Source organism: Pleurodeles waltl, chromosome 1_2 (genome assembly GCF_031143425.1).
Source record: "Pleurodeles waltl isolate 20211129_DDA chromosome 1_2, aPleWal1.hap1.20221129, whole genome shotgun sequence".
Classification (NCBI taxonomy): domain Eukaryota; kingdom Metazoa; phylum Chordata; class Amphibia; order Caudata; family Salamandridae; genus Pleurodeles; species Pleurodeles waltl.
This window is the reverse complement of record NC_090437.1, coordinates 1,191,568,027-1,191,581,395: the sequence shown is the minus strand read 5'-3', so window position 1 is coordinate 1,191,581,395 and position 13,369 is coordinate 1,191,568,027. Positions and strand designations below refer to the sequence as shown.

At 40.8% G+C, this 13,369-nt stretch overlaps 1 protein-coding gene and 1 long non-coding RNA gene across 3 annotated transcripts in view; one reads left to right on the top strand and one right to left on the bottom strand.

The window, feature by feature from the left end:
- HGFAC (HGF activator) overlaps positions 1-13,369 on the top strand; it is a 600,748-nt gene that overhangs the window by 209,618 nt on the left and 377,761 nt on the right. The window contains exons 6-7 of the mRNA XM_069203474.1: positions 8,506-8,640; positions 12,134-12,241. Coding sequence (XP_069059575.1) covers positions 8,506-8,640; positions 12,134-12,241 — 243 coding nt within the window. The remainder of the gene's footprint in view (positions 1-8,505; positions 8,641-12,133; positions 12,242-13,369) is intronic.
- Positions 1-13,369, bottom strand: part of LOC138249525 (uncharacterized) — a 456,612-nt gene that overhangs the window by 173,905 nt on the left and 269,338 nt on the right. The gene's annotated exons all lie outside the window — the stretch shown is intronic.

Sequence of the window (13,369 nt, the reverse complement as noted above, 5' to 3'; positions counted from 1 at the left end):
TTCAATGTGAAGAAAATCAGCCCCAACTGTAGTATACCTTGGACAGGAGGAGTCAGATCCTTGATACATCCTTATTATCTTGTAGGGCAAGAAATATGTGTGGGGATTCGCCTTTGTTCAGCCTTAGAATTCTGGGTGCCCTTGGTTCAATCTGAGATGCATAAATTCCACAATATTTTATGTAGAACAGGGATGTGGAATTCCTATCGCCCGACGCCCGGGACATCTTGTTTGGGGTCAAGGGCAACAAGTTTTTATGTTTACTTTGTCCTTGGGACAAGTAGGCCCAACCCTCTGCAGCACAAACCCTTTGGCTTCCTGTTTACAGAGAGTGGAACTCTCTGCAGTTGAGGTAATGTGTTTCTAAAAGACAATGCTGTTCGAACTTGTATTTATGGTTCATTATTTGAAAACCTTCATTATTAGGGTGAGTGCTGTAAATTAAAAAAAAAAGGTCACACTTCACTACTGACGTTGGTTCCAGTACAAAAAAAAAAAAAACGTGTATACACATATTTGAAAAGTTTAGGCTATGAGGCTAAGTATAATGCTCCCAGAATGCTCTCTGATTAGATGCAAATGAAGTGTCATTTAGTAAAATGTTTTGATGCATGCTAGTATTTCCCAAAAATATTTCTAATGGAAAATCAGTGTAACCATTTTCAACACGATTATGGGAAGCATGAAAATAAACAAACACTGACAAAGCCAACTGATCTGAAATATTTGTATAAGTCTTTTAGTTTCATCAATGCGTGTCTTGTTTTGACATGGCTTTTGTAACACTTTATTGTTGTGGGAGCTACCAGGCCCTCAACATTGTAACAAACACTGGCAAAAACCCTCCAAAACGTTTTTGAACTCTAAAAGCACACATTGCCACCAGTGGCATAACAAAGGCCCCGCAGCCGCCCTCCAGGGGGCCCCTTCAGCACAGCACCTGCCCTGAGTGAGTCTGGAGAGGGGGCTCCTCCATGTTCTTTGCAAAGGGGCACCCTACAGTTTCGTTACGTCACTGATTGCCACTGTAGTTCCTGACACTGAACAAAACTACTTTGTGTGCCAATATGCTCCTTGTGGAAGAGAAGAATGCAATCACTCACAGTAAAGCCAGCCGAAAGAGAGAGAAATATAAGTTTAATAAAAACAAAATGTCTTTGTTAACACCAGACCTAATTAGGGACCAAGACCCACATGTAGGTAGCTTTTTGCATGTCGCAAACAGCGACTTTTGCTGTTTGCGACGTGCAAAAAGCACATTGCGATGCACAAACCCAGTTTTGCGATTCAGTAACCTGGTTACCGAATTGCAAAACGGGTTTGCGACTCGCAATTAGGAAGGGGTGTTCCCTTCCTAATTGCGATTCGCAGTGCAATGTAGGATTGTTTAGCGAACGCGGGCGCAAACCAATCGCAGTTTGCACCCATTTCAAATGGGTGCTAACACTTTCACAAAAGGGAAGGGGTCCCCCTGGGACCCCTTCCCCATTGTGAATGTCACTGTAAACATTTTTTCACAGCAGGCAGTGGTCTACTGCCTGCTCTGAAAAAATGAAACGAAAACGTTTCATTTTTCGTTTTTGTAATGCATCTCGTTTTCCTTTAAGGAAAACGGGCTGCATTACAAAATAAATAAATAAATAAACTGCTTTATTGAAAAGCAGTCACAGACATGGTGGTCTGCTGTCTCTAGCAGGCCACCATCCCTGTGAGGCCGCCATTCGCAAGGGGGTCGCAAATTGCGACCTACCTCATGATTATTCATGAGGTGGGCATTTGCAAAGCCCTTGCGAATCACAGATGGTGTCAGGGACACCATCCTACATTCGGATTTGCGACTCGCAATTTGCGGGTCGCAAATCTGAACCTACCTACATGTGGCCCCAAATTCTTAAAGAAAGTCACAAAAGTGCACCCATGGTATATGTTGTACCCCTATAAAATATTTGTGAACTGTATTTTAGCATGGGTAAATACGCATGTGTAGACTTGCTCATGTGAAAATCTATTGAGCATTTGCAAGTTCATTTTCCCTCCAGCCACTTTCTTCCCAACCCTGGAAGAAGTTCTAATTCTGCCATTGTCAGGAGTAAATGTCGAACCTTTCTTATTATGGGAAAATATTAGAGAGAAGCTGGTGAAAATCTTTAAAACATGCAGGTTAGTAGGTTTGCAGACTCAAAGGCATTCCAGCCCTGGAACTATTGCTTACTGCTTCCTCCAGCCCCAGTATGCAGATCTGCAGAAACGTGGAAAAATAAGGAAATTGCTACAGTAGGGATTGAAACTGCAAGTATTCAAGCCCTACTATGGTAGTAGCCCTGGCATAATCAGAGAGGCTATTATCAGAGCTCTTACATAATGAGATTGCTGCCATAATTTGGCGCCACACTACATGGCACCAAAGGGACAAGTAGATCTTTTTACAGGACAAGTAGATTTGAGAAGCAACCTGTCCCGTGGACAAGTAGATATTTTAATAAATTCCACACCCCTGGTAGAAAGTTGCACTAAATAAGCTTGAAACGTGCATTCTTGAACAATTTATGTGTAAAATTAACAAAAGCTTTGAAGCCCAGCTTTGTTTCAAATGTGCTATGCTAGTTTTAGTGGAGCAGAGTCGTGCTTGCTAAAGAATTGTCACTATACCATTATGTTCTCCCATTCTTTATATGTAGCATCATGTGAGTGGTAAGATCCTGTTACGTAATTCCCCAAATACATCTTAGTTCTCTAATTATTGCTCCTTACATCAAAAATTGACCTCCGAAAGAGTCATCCACCTCTGTTAGGTCCCCAAGACGTTTAATGATTCCAACTTGAAAAACATCTGCTGTGTCTCATTTCCCTTCCTCAACCATATTTTCAGTTGATTGGACTTGGGCTGGTCTTGCCTTCCTGGAAGACCCTTGTTGGACGTGGCCCTCTTTGTATGGTCATCCCCAAACATTTTGCCTTTACCCCCTTTGTTTTCTGAACCCATTTGTGTTGGCTTTGTAGTTCTCTGTGCCCTTTGCCACTCCTAACCAGTGCTAAAGTGCCTTGCTCTCTCCTTAAACATTGTGAAATTAGCTTACACCGAATTGGCACATTTAATTTACTTGTAAGTCTCTTATTGTGCTCCCCAGGTAAGTAGCCTTTTAAACATGTTCAGCTTGCCATTGCAGCATGCGAGTGTGGTTTTAAGCTACCAATTTGACGTGATAAAACTAATCTTTTGCCTGGCCTAAACCTTTCTTTTTTAGTACATGAACACCAGTCATACCTATGGTAGGCCCTAAACAGCCCACAGGGCAGGGTGCAGTGTATTGAAAAACTTGGACATGTACTTTCAAGTTTTACATGTTCTGGTAGTGTTTTTCATTAGTACATGCCCTACCTCTCCAACAGGGTAACATTAGGTAACCTTATCACATTTAATAAGTGCTAACATTTGATTGGGAGCAGGTAGGAAAGTCAAGTTTGGTGTCTGAGGGATTGTAATGTAAAATACTTTTTACTGGTGAAGTCGGATTTTAAGTCACAATTCTGAAAAATTCCACTTTTACAAAGTTGGCATTTTCTTGTACTAAGCATTTGGTGCCTGCAGTCTGTTCCTGGGTCACATGACTAGGTGTAGTTGGTCTTTGGTTATTCCTACCAGACAGTATCACAAAAAGGGTCTGGGAGCTGACATGATGGGCTGTCTTTGACTTGATAGGGGGCGGAGCTGTCACCAATCACACTTGCACTTCAATGGGTTGTGCCCTGCTCTCACAAAAAGGACTTCACCCAAGGTTATTGAACCTCCAGACAGACTGGGACCAGGGCCGGTAGCCTGAAAAGTCAAGACACCTCTGTGGAGTTGGGGAACTCAAGAAGCTTCTCCCCCCTTGAACTGGGAACCAGGTGGGAACCCTCAGACCCATTCCTCAGATCACTTCTGGACCAGTAGAAGACTCAGAATAAAGACTGCTGAGCTGCAAGAAGAATGCCCTACTACCCTGCTACTTTGCTGCCGTGCTTTCTGAGTGAAAAGGGCTGGACCTGCTCATTGAACCCAGGACCTCAAGAGTGACTTTAAGGATTAGTTGGCTGGCCTCGCGATTAGAGCCACAGAGACAGAAAAGGCTACTATCATATTGAACCCTGCACTTGTACTCTGCCTGCTGAGAGTCCTAACCCCCCAAGTGGTGCCCCTCCAGTCCTGGACCCTTGAAGTGGGGATAAAGGTGTTCTACTAGCCCAGCTGTGGTCTCCACCAGAGCCGATGCAGCGCAACACAAACCCAGTGCAGATCCTTACTGCACTTCAGCTGAATCAATGCAGTGCAAAACAGCCTTGATGCAAGTCCGCATAATAGCCCTCGCAGTTCATTAGAGCAGCCACTGGGCAACACATACTCGATGTGGACCTCTCAGCTTCTCATCGGAATCAATGCAGTGCAACGCAGCCTCAATGTGAGTCTGAATTGCCACCCATTCAGCTCATCGGGACCTCTGCTGTGTGACACATCCTTGACGCAGGCCTCGCATGGCTCCTCGGGACCACCACTGTGGCTGCAACACTCCAAGGTACATTTCTCAGCGGGTCTAAATTGGTCGCCATAGTCAACCTGCACTCTATTGTGATTGGCCTGAAGTTGTGACTTTGGCCCGGTCCGGCGCAACCAGATGACAACAATTGCCGCTTTGTGCTTTTAGACACTATTTCTACCTACATCTTTAAAACTGCATAAGTGTGGTTCTACTGATTGGATGTGTGTCATTGTGGCATTAAATTATTTATTGCATTTTACTCTATTTTTCTAAATTAGTATGGGATTCTTCTTGTGATGTGTTTTCACTTTATTACTGTGTGCGGCTGCATAAATACTCTACCCATCGCCTCTAATTTAAGCCTGACTGCATTGTGCCAAGTTACCAGAGGGTTAAGTACTTTGGGGTGTTTTGGTCTTTTACCCTGACATGTATTGTGGCTGTTGCTTGAGCAGGGTTTCACCCCACTCAACCAGAAACCCAGTTTCTTACATAGCTGAAGTGGCATGCTGGAGGAATATGCAGTTTTCGTTCCTGACAACCTCAGGTATTTTTCCAGCAGCACCTTTTTGGATTTGAGAAATATATCAACCAGGTTGTCCGTGTGATTTGTTTCTAATCATGCTGATCCTTCTACATTTACCAAAAGATTTGGCTGCCCATCGAAGTTGCACAGCTATGTAATACAGTTCAATTCAAGGGGCACCCAGACCCCTTCTGATTGCAAACACATCTGTTAGAGTCCCAAATTATGTCAAGGAGGATAATGCCTATGGGCCTGATTTAAAGGTTACTCCGTCACAAAGGTGACAGACATTTCATCTGCCATATTACAAGCTCCGTAGGCTATAATGGAATTGTAATACATTGGACGGGATATCCGTCATGCTTGTGACGGAGTAACCCCTCCGCCAAACCCTAAATCAGGCCCTATGTCCCTAACTAGACTAAGAGTTAACTCTTAGTCTAGTCTCTTAGCCAATGATTGCCATCTTTAATAGTGCAGTTCTCACCATCACTGAAAGTGGTAGTGTTTTCTGAAATGATACACAACCACTAAGAGCTGCAAGTACAGCATTTATAACAACCATCTATAATATCTGGTCTGGAAATTGTGCCACCTTGGTACCTAAACATTGTTAGCTCCTATCTTAGAGACTTTTGGGGGATATTACTTTCATGTTTTGGATTATGAAATACTTTCATATTTTGGATAGGATAGATAGGAAATATGTAGGATTTGGTCCAGCTGACCTTCAGACTGGCACAGTACTAAACTGTGTCACAGATGTAGATGTCAATTCAAGTCCATTTCGGGCATCTTAGAGGAATAACAACATATCATCCGCATGTACTCAAAATGATTTCAGCCATTTCTAATAGCATATCTGTATGTATGGGAACTAAAGCATTCCTATTGCTTAGAATGAAATGTTATGCCTTCAAACCATCCACTGATCTTGTATTCGTATATATAAAGGAGCACAATCCATGGTCACAGTTATCTAGCAGTGTTCCCAAAGTAGATAATAAACTCTAGAAAGGACTTGTACGGTTCGGTCTTGTGTCTGGGTTTGTGGCTTGTATGGTGTTGGTGTATTTGTAGCCTCTGGGGGAATTTCATGTTTGGGATCTTCATTGTTGTTAATAATGCTGGGTGAGGTGTGTGGGACTTTAAGTTCACATACTTTGGTCATGTGCCTTTAAAGGCGTGTCATCTAGAGGAGTTGAAGTGTATGGAATTCCGTCAGGTCTACTCCTAGTATGTTTTGAAGGGGAATTCTGCACGCTGATGGTTTGGGCTGGAGCTGTGGCTTGGGTATTAACTTCATTAAATTTAACTGAATCTTTTTCTGCATCCAGAGCCTTCCTCACAGTGTCTTCCACAGATGAACTGAAGGGTTGTAAACAGATTTCCAGTAATCATGACTGTTCGGTCTACTATAGGTTGTAAATGTACCAAATGCATGTCAGGAAGCTCACTGAAATGAAAGTAGTGAATGAAGAATTCATAATCATCATAAATGATGTCAGCATTTAATTTATCAATAAGGCTGGTCTGGAATCTCAATGTGGGATCCTCATGAAGATTTCCTATAACATGCTGTATCATTCGGTTGCTTAATTAGCTTTAGTGTGGTGGTGATGGTGTTGCTCATTTTATCCAAAGGCTTTATGGTACGATTAAAGTGCTTTCCTGAAGGATCTAAGACTTTTCTCAGTTGCGTATTAAATTTGCTTTAGGTATTTTAATTATTCAATTCACTATTACTCGGTTTTTGCTTAGTTTGAATTTTGGAGACCTTAATATTGTCATCAGAACTAATAGAAGGTCAGAACATAGATTTACCTTAAAACCCAATCCTAACTACAAGGGGATCAATGCCCCAGTTGTATTGATTTCTTATCAGCACTAGAAACGTAGCTCAGGTATGACTAATGCCTGGCATCCTTTAATAGGATATGATTTGTCAAGGGAAAAGAATGACAAACCGTTTTGTAAAACTTAATTCACCATTGTGTCAAAATCATATCATAGAGAACTGTGGCTTGCATACTATAATTGCCAGCCCTGGGTTCATGTCTTCACCGATTTTTCTTTAACAGGGAGCTCTCTTTTTTGTCTTTCCACACCTTATCTTCCTCTGCCTTCTTGATCTCTAGTTCTTACTCTAGTCTAAAAAGCTGAGAATGGTGATGGGATGTGTCGCCTCACTCAGTCGTTCCATACCACATGTTCTCTACTCCTTAGGTTAACCGTTCAGAAAAACCTGAATATCACAGAATTAGTATACACAGATATGTGAGAGGCACACTGCAAATGATGCAACAACTCTCAATTTGTCCCAGAAGAAAATTATAATTACATATATAGGTTCCGATACAATTGTTCAATCCCAGAGATTCAAGAATGCTTGTTTATAGTCAAAAATGTTTAGAGTCAAAAAATTTATTATTTTTTCTTTCTCTTTTCTTTAAAAAAGTTACTTTAAAAATTCATATTATATCTATTCTTGAACATTACTTGATAGAGTCATAGAAACTGCTTTGGCAGCTCCCTGACTCCTTCGATGTAAGCTCACTCACAACGTCATGGTCGTGTGCCAAAGTACCTTTTTTGGATAAAATTATTTGCCCTGAGGAAGTCCCATTGCCTTTGGGACGAAACATGTTGGCTGTGCTTTTTATTCACATTATGGCTGTGTTTGTAATTTATATTGCAAGAAAGAAACAAAGGATACAATTTTTAACTATAAAAAAGTACTCTTGTATCTGTGGGATTAAACAAATGTATTGGAATTATAATTTTCTTCTGGGACAAATTGAGATTTGTTTTATTATTTGTGGTGTGCCTCTTCCGTATCTGTGTATACTAATTCTGGTTCTTACCCTGACCCTTACTTACGGTTAGATAAATATGCATATGATAAACAATACCCCTCTGTATCCCCACCAATGCCTCAAACAAGTCTAATTTGGGTGGCCTAACATCAATTTTCTTTTCGCCAGTCTTTGCTTTCCTGGCTTCTAATATGTTTGCAATTATTCATATTTACTTACTCTCACTTAGCCAAGGTGTAAATTCTGTCAATTCCTTATTCTTTTCCTCATGTATGCTTCTTGTGGTCGTGGGCATCATCTTGGTATTTAAGAATCTCTCTCAGTTCTGTTTTCCATACCCTGTCAGTTTCACTTTTAGGGAGTGGGCCCCATATCTTTGAGGAGGAACACCAATGGCAGAAGCGACAACATTTTAAACGGAAGTAGAACTTTACCGTGTAAAGGTTGGAAATGGATATAAATAGAATAAAATGAAGTTTGATTGCTCTTGGCATATCTCAACAACTGCTTTTGATTTTTTCACACTGTATGTAGTCTAACTAACTTTCTAAATATGTGAAATCATATTATGCATCAGTATTAGGATAAAATATACAAGCTAAGGAAAAATTTGCCCTAATCAGCTTATATTCTTGTTTTTTTGTAGCAAAATGCTTTGATTTTGCACTCTATGAGTATTTTGATGTTGGAGAAAGGTGGCCAAGGATGCACCAGAGAGAAGTAGAACAGTGCACATGCAACAACGGACAAATTGAGTGCGAAAAGGCTCAGCGATATTCAGGTGACCACTCATAATATTGGGTTTTACAAATGAAATACTGTACTTGTTCAACGGATCTTTCATAAAATGTTTGTCTAATGATATATAAAGATGTTAGGTGAGGGAACCTTATGGAGTATAGGTATTTATCAGAGGTAGAGTCAGCAATTCATAGCTTAAAGAAGCTATATGATCATGGACTTATAAATGGCAAATGCCCATTTTACATGAGGTCAAGCCTTATAAGTGAAAAACACAAGTGCAGGATTGCAAGAGCCACTGTTTTAGATTTAAAAAAGACTACAATCCATATGTTTTTTAACCTTTAAACCCCCTTTCCAGTGTAGTAAGTATTGTTATGATTGCTAATATTCCTAGAATTGTAAGAGTTTTTTTTACACTTGGTTGGGTTTGGCATTAAATTATACTTTTTAATTTTACCAAAATTATATATATATTTATATACAGGGAGTGCAGAATTATTAGGCAAGTTGTATTTTTGAGGATTAATTGTATTATTGAACAACAACCATGTTCTCAATGAACCCAAAAAACTCATTAATATCAAAGCTGAATATTTTTGGAAGTAGTTTTTAGTTTGTTTTTAGTTTTAGCTATGTTAGGGGGATATCTGTGTGTGCAGGTGACTATTACTGTGCATAATTATTAGGCAACTTAACAAAAAAAAATATATACCCATTTCAATTATTTATTATTACCAGTGAAACCAATATAACATCTCAACATTCACAAATATACATTTCTGACATTCAAAAACAAAACAAAAACAAATCAGTGACCAATATAGCCACCTTTCTTTGCAAGGACACTCAAAAGCCTGCCATCCATGGATTCTGTCAGTGTTTTGATCTGTTCACCATCAACATTGCGTGCAGCAGCAACCACAGCCTCCCAGACACTGTTCAGAGAGGTGTACTGTTTTCCCTCCTTGTAAATCTCACATTTGATGATGGACCACAGGTTCTCAATGGGGTTCAGATCAGGTGAACAAGGAGGCCATGTCATTAGATTTCCTTCTTTTATACCCTTTCTTGCCAGCCACGCTGTGGAGTACTTGGACGCGTGTGATGGAGCATTGTCCTGCATGAAAATCATGTTTTTCTTGAAGGATGCAGACTTCTTCCTGTACCACTGCTTGAAGAAGGTGTCTTCCAGGAACTGGCAGTAGGACTGGGAGTTGAGCTTGACTCCATCCTCAACCCGAAAAGGCCCCACAAGCTCATCTTTGATGATACCAGCCCAAACCAGTACTCCACCTCCACCTTGCTGGCGTCTGAGTCGGACTGGAGCTCTCTGCCCTTTTCCAATCCAGCCACGGGCCCATCCATCAGGCCCATCAAGACTCACTCTCATTTCATCAGTCCATAAAACCTTAGAAAAATCAGTCTTGAGATATTTCTTGGCCCAGTCTTGACGTTTCAGCTTGTGTGTCTTGTTCAGTGGTGGTCGTCTTTCAGCCTTTCTTACCTTGGCCATGTCTCTGAGTATTGCACACCTTGTGCTTTTGGGCACTCCAGTGATGTTGCAGCTCTGAAATATGGCCAAACTGGTGGCAAGTGGCATCGTGGCAGCTGCACGCTTGACTTTTCTCAGTTCATGGGCAGTTATTTTGCGCCTTGGTTTTTCCACACGCTTCTTGCGACCCTGTTGACTATTTTGAATGAAACGCTTGATTGTTCGATGATCACGCTTCAGAAGCTTTGCAATTTTAAGAGTGCTGCATCCCTCTGCAAGATATCTCACTATTTTTGACTTTTCTGAGCCTGTCAAGTCCTTCTTTTGACCCATTTTGCCAAAGGAAAGGAAGTTGCCTAATAATTATGCACACCTGATATAGGGTGTTGATGTCATTAGACCACACCCCTTCTCATTACAGAGATGCACATCACCTAATATGCTTAATTGGTAGTAGGCTTTCGAGCCTATACAGCTTGGAGTAAGACAACATGCATAAAGAGGATGATGTGGTCAAAATACTCATTTGCCTAATAATTCTGCACTCCCTGTATATATAATTACTTGTAGTCAATTTTGTTTAGTATGGGCAGCTCTCCCAACAATAATATCTTAGAAAACCCATGACAAAAAAGCAACCATTGACAAAGCTAAAAGCCAAGCAACCAACGTCAGACTTGTTGGCTTTGGCTATGCTCGTTTTTTTTTACTATGTATACCAACCAGACTTGGAATTCCATCCTTAGTCTGGTCTGTACATGGCTTAGATACCATTGTTTTTTCATGAAATGCATTTGAAATTTTGTGGAAAAGGGCTTTTTCACATTTTAGTAATTCACCAAAATTCAAAAGAAAGACTCGCCAGCCTGGGGACGCTAGATAGGTGATTTTTGTTCAAAATGAGGTAGTGCCAAGAATGCGTCATAACCAAATAAAACTCACTAGGAAGGGATTGTGGGGAAAAGTAACAAATTTCTAACATGCTAAGGAAACATTTATTGGCTCCAGCCCTATGGTTGAGATTTTGTGATATCCAAATTTTAAGGACTGAGTTCACAATAAAGAAATCATAACTGTGCTCCAGTAGGCTCACACCTATGTCCACAGCAAACTTCCAGTGTTCTGGAAATTAACAAAGAATTCCACGAGTACTTTTAAGAAGCTGAGACATGTCTAAATGTGACATGTTCACTTAGACATAAGCAAATAAAAGGCAAATGTGAAAATGCATTAGGAGAAATGTGGAAATACATTCGCTTACGTTACTACACATTGTTCAAGGGGAATGCGGAAATACATTCCCTTACGTTACTTAGATTACTACACATTTTTCCTTCCATTCCCACCCTGGATAGAAACTTATTTGAGCCCTTGACAAGTGTTAATTTCTCACTGTATCCACAATGGTAGTGTGCATGGCAAAAGTTTTTTAATACCCCCAAAGCCAAAAGTGCGTTGGTGTTTATATACTTAAGAAAGCAGCACCGTCCTCAAATGATGCTCTGCGATCAGATTTGCTTGGTCACAAAATTACGTCATAATGCTCTCATCCAATGTGTGAGCACGCTGCACTGTGTATTTTGTGGAAGCTCTAGGAGGAGAAATTGTGTCCTCAAGACTCCAGGGGGTGATGCGGTGGGGATAACTCTGCATCCACAATTACTGGTACCTTTTGGTGTCTCCCAGCAATTATGCTTCGTTCTGAGTTAATGACCTGGTAATGGGGAATATCACGCACTAGTTGCTATGGTCCAACCGAGTGACTCTGAATCGGCAGGGGTGATTTACCTTGTGAACACACCATTCCACTTCACTTGTGATTGGGCCCCAGTGTGAGAACTTAACCACTAGCTCAGACCCACTCTTGTTTTCTTGTGCTACATATATATTGTGCTTTTAGGCATTTGTCCACGGAAAACTAATTAGACTATTCACATTCATATATCATCTGTACACTATCACACAGGAAAAAATGAAAATTCAAACAAGTCAATGCCACACTATGCCCTGTTTCTAAAATTTGCACTTTTATTTGCAGACTGCTCAAATAATCTGTGCCCACCACAGACTGCCTGCAAAATGCTCCTCACTGGAGAAACTGTCTGTGCTTGCAAAGGGAACTATGTAGGAAGGCACTGCAACATAGGTAAGTTTTGAAATGCAAATTCCATTACAAAGAGTTTTAAGAAAATTACATTAGCCGACATTGATGGTGCAAAACATTGTAGTACACCGCTGCAAACATTTAAACATAAATTGGTAATGGGTGATTTCCAGATGCGAGTGTAAAGGTCTATTTTTGTACGTGACTACAAACCTATCTTTTGTGGACAGTGTTTGCTTGCATATTCGATGCAGCCAGGATACTTTATGCTGTGCTGCATATACTAATCCAGCACACTGCAGAGGCCAATCGTAAACTGCATACAGGATATGGGCACCCTTTAATGCCTGCAGCTGCCATTTCCACAGTAGAAGCTGTCCCTCAATGACAGGTTAATGTAAAATGGAGAATTAACTTGGCAAAGATATGAGAGCCAACTTGAGCCTAAAGGAAAGAAGTGAGATGTTAGGAAGTGGATCAGAAGCCGGACTTGAGGTTCATGATCCATCGGGTGCTGGGCACGGTGCTCGAATCCCACCCCTGCCGAGGTTACTGTATTTAAACAATGGCTGCTGGTGCATGCAGTGTGTCGGCCTGGCAGAAGGCTACATACATACAGCATAATATACAAAGGCACCTTGCCTTTGGACTCTATGTGTCAGAATTTCTGAAATCTCACATTGCCTATAGATTGTGGAACACTGGGTACACGGGATTCGCGATTTGCGCTTGTGGACCTTATCTTTAGCAGAGCTTGCTGAGGACAACAAAAAGACATAGCAGTAGTTTGGAAGTTCACATGTCTGGGAAACCATACTTTGTACTAAACTTTCTGCACAATTGAACTGCTCTGTTAGACATTAATGCCAAAGTCCTTTGTAAGATTGACAGTTGTTTGAATTTTAATTATTTTGTGAAGCAACACTGGGATCTACAGCATTGATATTATTAAGTATATGTTGTGGACAATAAGCTGTATCGAGGTTATTGGAAAGGACCAATAATTCCTAAAGGAACATATTTATGAAGTTAGAGTTTCAGGAAAAGCCTGCTTCGTGTTGTGAGTCAGAGAGTTGGTCACATAAAAAAACTAAAAGATACCCAATCCAATCTGGAACCGTCTGTGACCAGCTGAACGACAAGGCAAAGAGGCATATCCAGTGCTGTTGT